At 36.5% G+C, this 13,494-nt stretch overlaps 4 protein-coding genes across 6 annotated transcripts in view; all 4 read left to right on the top strand.

Moving 5' to 3' along the window:
* The first annotated feature begins 1,336 nt into the window (after positions 1–1,336).
* LOC106473161 (transmembrane and immunoglobulin domain-containing protein 1-like) lies at positions 1,337–3,783 on the top strand. The gene is made up of 3 exons (XM_022401654.1): positions 1,337–1,409; positions 2,147–2,431; positions 3,440–3,783. Exons 1-3 carry the CDS (start codon positions 1,337–1,339, stop codon positions 3,781–3,783), a joined length of 702 nt encoding a protein of 233 aa, XP_022257362.1.
* Positions 3,771–13,494, top strand: part of LOC106473160 (Down syndrome cell adhesion molecule-like protein Dscam2) — an 11,181-nt gene continuing 1,457 nt past the window's right edge. Inside the window, exon 1 of the mRNA XM_022401652.1 lies at positions 3,771–4,453. Within this exon, the coding sequence (XP_022257360.1) occupies positions 4,381–4,453 (73 nt within the window). The 5' untranslated portion in view covers positions 3,771–4,380. The remainder of the gene's footprint in view (positions 4,454–13,494) is intronic.
* LOC111089335 (Down syndrome cell adhesion molecule homolog) lies at positions 6,142–8,945 on the top strand. Of its 2 annotated transcripts, XR_002613598.1 has the most exons (4): positions 6,142–6,565; positions 6,663–6,843; positions 7,502–7,640; positions 8,287–8,945. XR_002613598.1 is itself a non-coding variant. In XM_022401653.1 (2 exons), the coding sequence occupies exons 1-2, from the start codon at positions 7,580–7,582 to the stop codon at positions 8,598–8,600; spliced, it is 375 nt and encodes a 124-aa protein (XP_022257361.1). In that variant the 5' UTR covers positions 7,036–7,579; the 3' UTR covers positions 8,601–8,945. The 2 variants fall into 2 exon arrangements, 1 of the variants encoding a protein (XP_022257361.1); XM_022401653.1 differs by lacking the exons at positions 6,142–6,565; positions 6,663–6,843 and having other exon boundaries at positions 7,036–7,640.
* LOC111089334 (leucine-rich repeat and immunoglobulin-like domain-containing nogo receptor-interacting protein 2) lies at positions 9,659–12,848 on the top strand. Of its 2 annotated transcripts, XM_022401650.1 has the most exons (3): positions 9,659–10,360; positions 10,704–10,994; positions 12,375–12,848. In XM_022401650.1, the coding sequence occupies exons 1-3, from the start codon at positions 10,291–10,293 to the stop codon at positions 12,695–12,697; spliced, it is 684 nt and encodes a 227-aa protein (XP_022257358.1). In that variant the 5' UTR covers positions 9,659–10,290; the 3' UTR covers positions 12,698–12,848. The 2 variants fall into 2 exon arrangements, with proteins under 2 accessions (XP_022257358.1, XP_022257359.1); XM_022401651.1 differs by lacking the exons at positions 9,659–10,360; positions 10,704–10,994 and adding an exon at positions 11,041–12,281.

The following is a 13,494-nucleotide window of genomic DNA, read 5'->3' as shown; positions in this document are numbered from 1 at the left end:
TATGGGTAATTATACTTGTACTGCCAGTAACGCGGCCGGAGAAGACAGCTACACCACCCAACTTGTAATAAAGGGTAAGCGTTGATTTTATTTATTCAGTGTTTGTTATGTTAAATAAATGTTGGATTCATACACTCGGTTATATTCTGTTCCTCGTGATTGGCCAGTTACTGCCAGTAACGCGGCCGGAGAAGACAGCTACACCACCCAACTTGTAATAAAGGGTAAGCGTAGATTTTATTTATTCAATGTTTGTTATGTTAAATAAATGTTGGATTCATACACTCGGTTATATTCTGTTTCTCGTGATTGGCCAGTTTCTTTAGACTTGCTACTTCCAAATATCCAGGTGTTCGGGCAACATTACTACATCATTCAATACGACCTAGTGTTTGATCTACTAGAACAACTATTTAATATATAGTAACGATTACAAGCAAGAAGTAGTGATCTGATTCGACGTATTTGGCGCGTGTTTCAAACGAACTGAACAATGTTTCATTGTTGTTTGTTAGGAGTTCCTGTAGTTGTACACAATAAGATAATACTGTGTGGGATTCTCGACAATAATAGGTAGGAAAAACGACCTGTATTTTATACAATAAAGAAAAAAGATTTTATTACAATCTACCATTCTCGAGCGGCTTCATCGGGCATGTATAAAAACATTGTATTGCCTCTACTGTCTATGTATTATTTGTGTGAATTATGTATCAAATATTGTAAATTTTTCATTTGAAATAAAACCTTTTTTTTTGCAAAACGAGTTCAGATTTAATACTTCTTTTGCATTTCGGTGTACGTAACCAATTAATGACGTCACTTTTTTCTATAGGCCTAACTTTTTACACACTTAACAAAGCAAGTCATATTCTTCTTGGAACAATTAGTATGTAATAAATAATAAAATTATCACAATTTTACGAACATTAATTTACTCACAGATGGCGCTTCAAAATTATCCTTACGTTCTCCCACAATTTGGTGGTCGTTAGTATTCATTCCTTCTGTTAACATCTTGATCTAGTTAAGTTAATTCATAATTCTGGAAGCTTCTACGGTAAAAAATATTTAAGATATTTTAATTACTGTTATACTATTATTTCTACTCTTGTGTTAACTTCCACGATTCTCGAACCTTAACCGAGAACCATTTTGGTAATCGACCTGTAACATCATAATAGAAGCTTGCCGCCATTTTGGTAATCGACGTGTGACATCATAATAGAAGCTTGCCGCCATTTTGGTAATCGACGTGTGACATCATAACAGAAACTTGCCGCCATTTTGCTTCCATCTTCACTCGACTGGTGGTGTGATTTCTTTAGACTTCACCATGAGGAAGAAAATGAACTTTTTTACTCTGTGTTTTGTCGAAGTGTTATTTATATCATTTAATGACGGTAGAGGTAAGTTATTACAACATTTAATTTATTTAATAGTTTCAGCGAATTAAAGAAAAGAATACAACTTTTTTTTCAAAATAAAAGACTGAGTGTTTGGTTACGTCGTTGTGTAATGATACAAATAGAATATTTTATTTATTGTACTTTTACGTTCATTTTTAAATTGTATTAAATAATTATTTAACATTTCATGTAATGCTGAAACCTATCCTTGAACATTGTACAGCCAGTTAATAATTTACCTTCGTACAGAAATATGTTAAACAGTTGTGTTATCCATGAACATTGTACAGCCAGTTAATAATTTACCTTCGTACAGAAATATATTAAACAGTTGTGGTGCTGTTTGGTGATGATTGGAAACCCGATTGTTTAAACGTTGTGGTGCTGTTTGGTGATTATTGGAAACCCGATTGTTTAAACGTTGTGGTGATGATTGAAAACCCGATTGTTTAAACAAATTGTTTAACAGTTGTGGTACTGTTTGGTGATTATTGGAAACCCGATTGTTTAAACGTTGTGGTGCTGTTTGGTGATGATTGGAAACCCGATTGTTTAAACAAATTGTTTAACAGTTGTGGTGCTGTTTGGTGATTATTGGAAACCCGATTGTTTAAACAAATTGTTAAACAGTTGTGATGCTGTTTGGTGATTATTGGAAACCCGATTGTTTAAACGTTGTGGTGCTGTTTGGTGATTATTGGAAACCCGATTGTTTAAACAAATTGTTTCTATTTTAGATTTCCCAGTTATTTCGCCGTTTACGTTTCCGACAAACGTTAGACTTGGGGAACAAGTTCGTGTTTTTTGTACAGTTCGACGAGGAATTCCTCCTTTCTCGTTTGCATGGTTTAAGGAGGGGGAGAAGCTGATTACTGGACAACATATTGAAGTTGAAAATACGGACAAGTACACGAGCAAACTAGGGATTCTTAACGTGTCCACTTTGGACATTGGGAACTACACTTGTGAAATAACGAACCAAGATGGTAAAGACAGCGCCACGTCGCGGCTGATTGTAGAAGGTTTGTGTTTATTATAACAGTTAAGGCTGATACGTGGAAGTAGAGAATGTTTCGTAGAATGATTCTTTTGTTGTGACAATATGTTCTGGCATTTCGATGACTACTGGAAGAAGTGCATTAGCGCCCTCTCGTGTGTGCACTCGTAAATATATAAAGTGAATGTGAACGTGGAAAAATAAAAAAATACACGTTATAAGTACACATTTAGCCTTTGGCTATATTTGGCGCAAATAATTTAAAATACATTTTTATTATTATTATTATGATAAACCAAAAGAATGCTGCCGCTGTGCGTCGCCTTACTTTCTTTGTGAGACAGCTTTGTGTGGCGTTCGTTATTAAGTGAAACGATTTAGCCTAGAACATTTAGGCTTAACGTGTATGTTATTGTGTCATTTTCTGAGTTATATTTATAGAAATAATTCGACTCCTGACCGAAGAACGTTTCTGTAATTCTCCATATTCTGTTTTAACAACACCGTTTATTTATCTGCTGCTACTTTTTACGACATCAGAAAATGGCGGCTGGATTGATTCTACTTAACTTAGGGTTACTTATCAGCACTGCTGGCACAGTGGAAGGTAAGGATATCTTCACTAAACTGCTGTTCTATAGAAATATAACTATAACTGGGGATCTAATACATGTGAATTTGTAGGTTAATTATAACGTAATCAACTTCGGTAGGGGATTTTGAAAGTTTGGTTTTGATATGTTTAACCGTAAAAACCATGTTTAATATTGATTAGTGGCCTGTGACCATTTTGTCTCGATAGTTAAGTTTTTATTTGTTAATTGACTTCAAACTAGTCTTAAGTTTTAACAAATTTGGCTACTTATCTACAATTACATTTGAGGTTGTTAGTGGGATTCGAGTCTTGAATCTTAAGGAAGGCAGTAGTTCTTGCGTGATGACAACTAATTAGTTGCCAATGTTAGTTTCGTACTTCACTGTATACGTTAGTCATTGCTCATTATTTAACTTCTAATTTCAATATTTCCACCAGACTCTCCTGAAATTCAAGCTTTCAGCTTTCCAGATATACCACATTTGGGAACCTTAGTTCACGTAACGTGTGCCATTACCTCTGGAAGTCAGCCGGTTAGTTTTACCTGGTACAAGGATAACAAGACACTAGAAACCTCACAGAAACTTGACGTTTCCAAACACCAGAGATTTAGTGTTTTGGAGATTGGGAAGCTGGAGGCCTCGGATAATGGGAACTATACGTGTATAGCTCGCAACTTGGTAGGTCAAGATAGCTTCTCGGCTTCATTAAGTGTCCGAGGTAAGGAAATTGTATGTAAAACAGAGACATCTTCAGATCTCACGTGCATATTAACACCTTAAAATAATATTATAATCAGTAATTCAGTTTTATGTACGATTTGAATAGTGGTAAAGATATTACCATCCGAAAGATCCACGAACGGATCATTCATGTATTTATCATCGAATAACAATAGATCCAGTGTGTGTGTGATAGGTTTATTTGGTTGATATTTACCGAAATCTGAATATTCTTTGAAGTAAGCCTAACTTGTATATTATCTCACAGTTTAACGTATACTAATTTTAACAGTATGTTTTAATAGCTGCGTTTGTTTTGTTTTTAATTTAAAGTCTGTTAAACAAAGGCAGGTGAGGTATTTTTCTGTGTCCGGAAGGTACCACTATGTGGCGCTGCAGTTGTATATTCTGATTATTAGTTTTATGACGGTCGTGTGGTGAGACCACAGCATTGATTTCCTGTTCGCTCGACATACTATATATAAACAGTGCTTGAGGTTAATTACAGTTTTTATAAAGCTACATAGGTTATTATTAATCCTTGGGGTGACAAACAGATTTCAATTGTTCGAAGTTTTTCCCCTGCCCACTACAGTCACTCTGGTCATTAGATTTCGGTACACGGAGTTTTGCGTGTGCGCAGTCTGACGTCACATAATGGCGGGGACTCTGTGTTTTCTTGGTGGATTGATGTTTCTGAACGCTGTAATCAAGCTGGTTGAATGTTTAGGTAAGTGTGTTTTAAGGCAAGTTAAACATACCTCAGCTGAAGGTACTACTTTCTTGTATTGTAGTTAGTCGTACCATGGCGTGAGCGATGTTTGAAGTTAATAAACACCACCAGTCTTCAGGGTTCCGAAATATAAGAACAGAAATAGATGGCGTGAGCGTTTTGTTTGTTTTTTAATTTCGTACGAAGCTCCTCGAGGGCTATCTACACTAGCCGCCCCCTAATTTTGAAGTGATAGTCCAGAGGGAAGGCAACACCAACTCTTGGGTACTTCATTTACCGACGAAAAATAGGACTGACCGTTACATTATAACACCCCCACAACTGAAAGGACAAGCATGTTTCAAGTCCAAGACTTGTAAATGATATGTCTGGATTGGGGAAGTGGATATTTGATATAAACAAGCGAAAATATTTGGAACTAGTCATAATACATAGGTTAAAAAAACAGTTCAATAATAATACAATTACTCAACACTCCACTAATTAAAGGATGAAACACACACTTGATCGATTTACCAAACCCACCACTTGTAACGTGCGGTTTGTCAAACAATGTGCCTAGCAGCACTGGGACAAAAAAAAAAAACTGTTTCGTGATGTGTTACTTAACACCATTTATACTTCAGACTTTGAATAGAACACAACTAAAACTCGTTAAGTTGTGTATAATGAACTGTTTTATAATTTATTTCCACAAATCGGTCTTTTAAACATTTAATTAAGACGTAAACTTGCCAAAGTTCACATGATTGGAAATACATATTTTGAATCATTCGATCGTCGCGCCATCTATTGGCATGCATATTGCTACAGTTTTTATTTCAGGTCCGGTTTCGCGAAAAACTACACAAGGTCTATCTGCGCTATCCGCCCCTAATTTAATAGTGACGTACTAGACGAAAGGCATCTAGTTAACACCACCGACCGCCAACTCTTAGGCTATTCTTTTACCGAGGAATAGTGGAAATGACCGTTACATAATAACGCCCCAACGGCTGAAAGGGCGAGCATGATCGGACAAGGATTCGAACCCGCGACCCTCAGATTGCGAGTCAAGCGCCCTAACCATCACCATCCCACTTTTATTTTAGGTATTTATGGTAGAAAATCACGACGTTCACTTGCTACACAGTAGACGAATTGTTTAGTGTTCTTATAGTTTCACGACCTCGTCAACTGATTACATCATATATCAATAATAGTGATAACTTGTAAGTTTGTTACGTGTCAACAAGAACTCCAAAATGGATTTAGGCACACCTATTTCCATCACTTTGTTACGTGTCAATTATACCTAAAAACAGCTGTTACATTGTATGTCTTTTCTTGCTTGTTTCAGAACAAATGTTACACGAAGTGATACCTTAAGTTTGAGCTGACAGATTAGAGGGAAGGTAGCTACTTAAAATACGCCAACCGCCAACTCTTAAACTACTTTTGTCTGATTGAATGCCAGGATTTGATCTCTTTCATGACGCACACAGATCGAAGTTGCGGAGCGCATTTTTGCGGCAACGAGCTTCGAACTTGGAATTCTTGGTTTGACAGTCGGAGTACGCTAACAACTCGGTCTGTCCTCTTGCACTTGTCTATTTATCTTACAATTTCTTCTACTCTATCAACAACGAACGAACGAACCTGGTATCTGTGAATTAAACCACTCTCTAGCCCAGCGTTTCTCAAACTATTTTAATATTGGGTGGAGAAATTTTTGTGTGTTGTGTTGTATCAGCTCATTTTAATATTGGGTGGAGGAATTTTTGTGTGTTGTCTTAGCCGTTTTAATATTAGGTACGTTATTTTGTTCTGTACTTTTGATCCTGTCATATAGACTACTATGAACTTGAAGTTCACTATAATTTCTTAGTTTATCACCAGTAGGCGCTGGCGACGATCTTCCATATTCTCCGTTAACAGTTTGTTCTGTATTCCGGTGAGTTTATAAGCTCAAAACTAAAGAGCAAGAAGAAATATTAATTTTTGGAAACTTCGAGAACAAGTACACTACTATTTCGGGTTCCATCGAATAAAGAAAACAGTTCTTTTGTTTCGGACCTCGTGCCATACGTCACTATCAACTTTTACCGCCAAGTATCATCTGAGGAGCCAGTAAGTAAAGTTCTGGGTGTATTATATAAGTTGATAATTTTACAGTAATTATTCGCAAACATGTGATAATTCTAAGCTTTTTTTTTTTTTTCGGTAGATACGTTACAGGAGAGGCTGAAATAGTCTAATCGGTGGGAGAGAAAAGTCCTAAGTGTCATACAGAAACTTGTAGTACGCCTATTTGTGGGAAGATTGCAAGGAATTAAATCTGGTTGTAGTGAGAAATAGATCGGTTTAAGTACAATTTGTCACAAAAGTTGAGTGGCTGTTGACGGAAGGTGAGTTGTGGTGTTAAATCAAATAATTCGTAAATCGTTTTTTCTTATTCTATCGTTTGTTTTTGGTGTTTGAATTTTATCTTTTCTTGTTCTAGCTCGTTATGTAGTTAAGTTGAAGAAAAAATAGGCTTAGGCTAAGTATCTGTGTAAAGAATTTAGTTTAAACATCTCCCATGTGGTGGCGCGTTTAGATGAAAAGCTTATTAAGCTATATATGTTTAATATATTTTTTGTACATTAAAATCTAGTTGTGATTAAATGGGATTGCAGCATTAAGAATGAATGTTAAACTTATTAGCGTGAATTATCTTCACGATATTAAGCCTGAACTTGTTAACATCCTTTGTTTTTTGTTTTTTCTCTCTGTTGGATAACAAATGACTTTGAATAGTTTTACACATATTGGAATTTTTTTGTATTTCATAATCTTTCCACTTTCGGTATTCGATAGAAAAAAAATGCCTAGCTCAGAATTCGTACACGGTAGATGGCGCTTTCGAAATTACTAATCTCTTGTATACAGTGACAAGCACTCCAAGGTTTGTGCTTTACTAACTAATATTGATAATTTTATGCACGTAGATATATTTTGGCAGATGGTAAATCTGAAATCCCTTACAAGTTTGAGTGTTAACCTTTGACGTTTTCTTAACCCAAGTATCTTTGAGGAGCCATTAATTTTTGTTGGTGTGGAACTGGCGTAGACAAGTTGTGACGTCATCTTCTTCATGTGCAAATGGCGGCGAAACTAATCTCGTGGATTTTTCTTGGTGTAGTCATCATAGTGCGTGCAGTAGGTAAGAAAATGATGAAACAAAAGTGTTAAGTTCATAATATTAGTTTAGGGTGGGTTTATTTGTTTCTTTTTGTTCAGTAACAACATTTAATTTGTTTGAAATGTTTATAAATATTCAGATGGTAACGTTTGTATTGCTGGTTAATGGTGGTGTAAGTCTTTCAGGTATGTGAACATTTGTTGCATTTTAGGTATTGTTACCGTTTTATGTTCAACAGATGGCGTCGTTTAATTAATTCTTCTTGACATTGATCCCGGTGTAATTTTATATTTTGACTGTAAATAGTTCTACTTTATGTTTTGAAGGTAGAGAGGTTTTATTAGACCTACTTCAACGTTTGGCCACTAATTAATTATTGTCGTGTAAATACCATTATTAATCATTCCGTTTTATGTTCAACAGATGGCGTCGTTTAATTAATTCTTCTTAACATTGATCCCGGTGTAATTTTATAGTTTGTAAATAGTTCTACTTTATGTGTTGAAGGTAGAGAGGTTTTATTAGACCTTCTTCAACGTTTGGCCACTAATTAATTATTGTCGTGTAAATACCATTATTAATTGGCTCCACTTTACGTGCATGTTGCCCAGTAGATAATCTAGAAGGAACTCGTCACAGACTAACCTCTAAACCTGCTTTTTTACAGAACCGCCCAAGATTTTACCCTTCCACTTCCTGAATGTGGAGTTCGGTGCCCAGGTTGTCGTCATATGTGGGCTTTCTAAAGGTTCACCACCAATCAAGTTTACATGGAAGAAAAATGGAAAAAGGCTTAGCCCCTCGGAAGATAAAATCGAATTTGTAACTTATGCTGATGTTTCGACTTTAAAAATAAAGAATTTGGAAGGCAGCGATTTTGGTAACTATACATGTGTCGCCAGAAACGACGCTGGCGAAGACAGCTACGCCTCTCAGCTGATTACCAAAGGTAGGAACTTGGAACAATTATCTCTCAGTTAGTTCTGGCTTATGGTTCTGTAACCACTTATAAAACCGATTATTGAAGTCCGTCGTGCCGTTTCTACGTGTATAATACTAGATATTTCAGAAGGACAACTTGTAACGATAAACATAACTTATGTACTACGTCGTGACACTGAAACGTATAATATTGCAACCTGAGGGTGGTTAGGTGTAAATGGAAGATACGCTCACAAAACAAATATTTTGGCTCATTATACATAGCCGCTAGAGGGATCTACTAGACCAGCGGTTCTCAAAGTTTAGTATTCAAAAGACCCATTTCAATTTACGATGTGTTCGTGAATCCTCAAAACCATCAAAGTTTTTGTCTTGAAAAAAATATTCCGTGTTCATGAAAAGATGTTATTCCAAAATTAAATGTTTTTGTAAGATTTAGTACAGGAGTCGCGGATTACGGGCTGATACAACACGACACACAAAAATTCCTCCACCCAATATTAAAACGGGCTGATACAACACAACACACAAACATTCCTCCACCCAATATTTTGGATTTGTTAGTTTTTACGACTTGTGTTCTCCTAAAATACTTACGTTAGTTATTATACTATTTTAAAAGTTGTCTCTCTGTACTTGTATGTTTTAGAACCAAGGCCGTTGTCTCTCTGTACTTGTATGTTTTAGAACCAAGACCGTTGTTTTTCTGTACAAAAATTGTAATTGAATAAGTTAAACTGGTATTGTTATATAATTTGTTTAGTGTTAGCTGGTATTGTTATATAATTTGTTTAGTGTTAGCTGGTATTGTTATATAATTTGTTTAGTGTTAGCTGGTATTGTTATATAATTTGTTTAGTGTTAGCTGGTATTGTTATATAATTTGTTTAGTGTTAGCTGGTATTGTTATATAATTTGTTTAGTGTTAGCTGGTATTATTTGTAGATTAAATTGATATGTTCTTGTTCATGCTATTCCGTCTTACGTATCCCTTTGTGTCTCAGTGGTAAGTCTGAGGGTTTATAACGTTAAAAATCGGGTTTTAAAACCCGCAGGGCACTAGTTGTATAGCTTTGCTCTTCATAACAAACAAACAAACATTCGGAAATAACTCGAATTCGTGTATTGTCTGATGTCTGTTAAAGTTTTGTACGTAAAAGCTACATTAGCTCAAAGAACAGAAAAACCCATCTGTTTACTGTCTCAAGAGGGCCTGTAGTCCTAGAAATCAACAATGATGAGTAGACGTAATGGTGCTGGAAAGCTGAGGCCTAGGTCTTTTTATATTTTTAGTGAAAGCGCATAAGATTACTTACCTTTTACTGTTCTGCATACCGAAGCTAATTGGCAGAAGATTTCGAGTTCGGATGGACGCCATTTTCTGTTAGTTCTGATCTTTATATTTCGTTAACCATTAGTTATGAAGTTAATATAGTTTGTTGATTTTAATATTCCAACTTTACTTGTTATTAGTTGTCACTATGTGGCGCTGTCATAGCTGGTCCTTTGACGCCATAGCTACAAAAGGATGGGAAGCAGTATTTATGTGGCTATCTTTGTACATAACCTGAAAGTTATTTTCGATATCTTAATGCCTGTTTCATACGTTGTTAGCATTATTTCTGTCAGTTAGTTAAATTAAAAAGTTCATACTTGTCTTGCTAACACGGAGAATTAAGGGTATCAAAATTATTACGGAACTTTGTGACGTCTATTTTATAAGCTAACAATGGCGTCTCTTTTGAGTGCCACATGTATAGTCTTCTACATTTATTGCGCATCTTTCGTGACATCTTCGGGTAAGAAATCATTTAATACTTACATTGAATTATATATTTAGGCTTAATAATTAATTATATGATATTCTATGTTTAGGTTTAATAGCAACTCTGGGATACATCTAAACATTATGTAATATCCTATGGTTAGGCTTAACAATCAATTTGGGACATCTAAATGTTTCAACCATTTCATAGCTGTCACCTTGTTTTTTTCGACATTCTGAAATTAATGCATGAGTTTTAAAGGTACTTTTTATTTTAGGTTAAATATTTTTCCTACCTGCTTATTAGTACTAAGGTGTGTTTATAAAGTGTTGGTATTTAGTCACTTAACAAGAATATTAACAGAGCACTGCTTTAGTTTCAGATCCTCCAATGATTCAGCCATTCAATTTCCCACCAAATGTTCACCTAGGATCACAAGCTCGTCTCACGTGCGTGTTGTTAAGAGGGACATTACCTGTCAGGTTTACGTGGAAGAAGAATGGTAAAGATATTAACTCTTCGGGAAAAATACTTCAGCTCATCAAACACGAAACGTTTCTGATGTTAGAAATAAAACCAGTTACTTCCGATCACACGGGTAATTATACCTGTGTCGCAAGGAACGCCGCAGGTGAAGATAGCTACACGGCACTGTTAGTAGTAAAGGGTAGGTGATATAAATGAAGGTCTGTAGAAACTGAATATACTGTAGAGTGGGTTGTTTCTATACAATAAACGGTAAACAATTCATGAATAATTTGTTTTGGAATAAATAGTGTAAACAAGAATTTACCTGTAGTTTCACACTGACGACGTTACAGACTTAGTGTTGAGTGCTTCTTTTAGACACTGTTTCTTCAGGTACTTCAGTGTCTAAACCTTTGTCATCAGATGTGTGTTTTGAAAGCTAGAGGAAAAGACTAATTTATATAGGTGCTATTTGTAGAACCCCAGTTCAGTTGTTCACTCACCCACCCACCCACCCCACTTGACCTCGATGAACAAAGCAGCTCTTCTGTGGTCGTTCTGAAGGGTCTCTTCCCGTTACTTCTTACACGTCCTAGTTCTGTTGTTCACTCACCCACCCACCCCAGTTGACCTCGATGAACAAAGCAGCTCTTCTGTGGTCGTTCTGAAGGGTCTCTTCCCGTTACTTCTTACACGTCCCAGTTCAGTTGTTCACCCACCCCACTTGACCTCGATGAACAAAGCAGCTCTTCTGTGGTCGTTCTGAAGGGTCTCTTCCCGTTACTTATTACACGTCCTAGTTCTGCTGTTTTAGAAATTAAAAAACTTGTTGCATCCCAGATTGAAAATTAAACTAGTGTTGTACTTTGGAGCCGTGTGTGCGTTGTAAGAGTAATAGTCAAATCTCATTATTCGGTCAGACAAGAGTAGCTCTAGAGTTGACGGTGATTGCTGCTAACCATTTACCATCCCTCATGTTTATCAGCACAAAAATTGTGTTGGCCATTTGGAAATATCTCTTTCTGTAACTTTGTTTGTCCTTGTCTGAAACATTCTCTTGTAAAATTAAAACCTACAGTGTTTGTGCATTAGAATGCTCTTTGGCCGAGGTAACCTGTAGTGAGAAATATAACAATTCTTATTTTATTTTTTTATGAAGTTCAACATTTTTAACACTAGGGGGCGTTTTGATTTTCCATCTGCATCCTTGATCTGTGTAGTACTGGCGTCCCTGTGTCTGTAATGTGATTTATGACCTATAGACTTAAGAGTTATAAGTTGGTGTACGGTTTTACATCGTTTTAAGACATCTAACCAGTATATTACTTCTAATTAAACTAGAACAGAATTACTTCTTCAAAGTCCTCAACGTTCTTTGTATTTGGGAATATGCGGATCGTGTGACGTCAAACAATGGCGACAGAAAGACTTAGTTTCGCGGGATTCTTGCTTTTTGCGAGCTCTTTGTTCTCTAGAGTAGCCACAGGTAAGTTATTATTTTGTTATTAGTTATCGACTTTTACATTCATAAGTTTCTTTGTACATTCGTTATACGTGTCCATTTTTGTCGTGTTTTTAGGAGAACCTCCAAAAATTCAGCCTTTTACATTTCCAATGCAAGTGGAACTAGGAACACAAACCAGCGTATACTGTGGTCTTTCTAAAGGAACAAGACCGATCGAATTTAGTTGGAAGAAGAATGAAAGGACACTTAAATCAGTAGACGGTAAAATTCATATCTTGACACCAGGTGGCTCCACTGTTCTTGAAATCCAAAGACTAGGTTCTTCGGACATAGGAAACTATACATGTATTGCTCGAAATTCTGCTGGAGAAGACGCTTATACGTCTAGCCTAGTGGTGGAAGGTAAGGTTAGTGAAGAGGGCGCTGTTTCCATCTAAATACTAGATAGATCGCGAAATACTTACTTGCCAAGTTATAACACCGAATCACTTGTCTTTTAAAGCCAGGAAGGAATTTTTGTGTGTTGTGTTGTATCAGCCCGTTTTAATATTGGGTGGAGGAATTTTTGTGTGTTGTATTGTATCAGCCCGTTTTCTTATGAAAATGAACTTACCCAATGATGTAACTTTTCTCGGGCCTATGCTGTATTTCTGAAACTATGATATCGTGACTCCACCGTAGTTGATCTTGTGAGGCCCGCGATCAAGTACGGTGGAGTCACGATATCATAGTTCCGGAAATACAGCATAGGATGCTGTATTTCCGAAACTATGATATCGTGACTCCACCGTACTTGATCTCGTGCCTATGCTGTATTTCCGAAATATGATATCGTGACTCCACCGTACTTGATCTCGTGCCTATGCTGTATTTCCTAAACTATGATATCGTGACTCCACCGTACTTGATCGCGGGCCTATGCTGTATTTCCGAAACTATGATATCGTGACTCCACCGTACTTGATCGCGGGCCTATGTTGTATTTCCGAAACTATAATATCGTGACTCCACCGTACTTGATCGCGGGCCTATGCTGTATTTCCGAAACTATGATATCGTGACTCCACCGTACTTGATCTCGTGCCTATGCTGTATTTCCGAAACTATAATATCGTGACTCCACCGTACTTGATCGCGGGCCTATGCTGTATTTCCGAAACTATGATATCGTGACTCCACCGTGTTTGATCGCGGGCCTATGCTGTATTTCCGGAACTATGATATCGTTACTCCA

This window comes from Limulus polyphemus, unplaced genomic scaffold (assembly GCF_000517525.1).
Source record: "Limulus polyphemus unplaced genomic scaffold, Limulus_polyphemus-2.1.2 Scaffold5939, whole genome shotgun sequence".
Lineage (NCBI taxonomy): Eukaryota > Metazoa > Arthropoda > Merostomata > Xiphosura > Limulidae > Limulus > Limulus polyphemus.
Note: the sequence above shows the minus strand (reverse complement) of the source record. Positions and strands in the feature narration are given on the sequence as shown.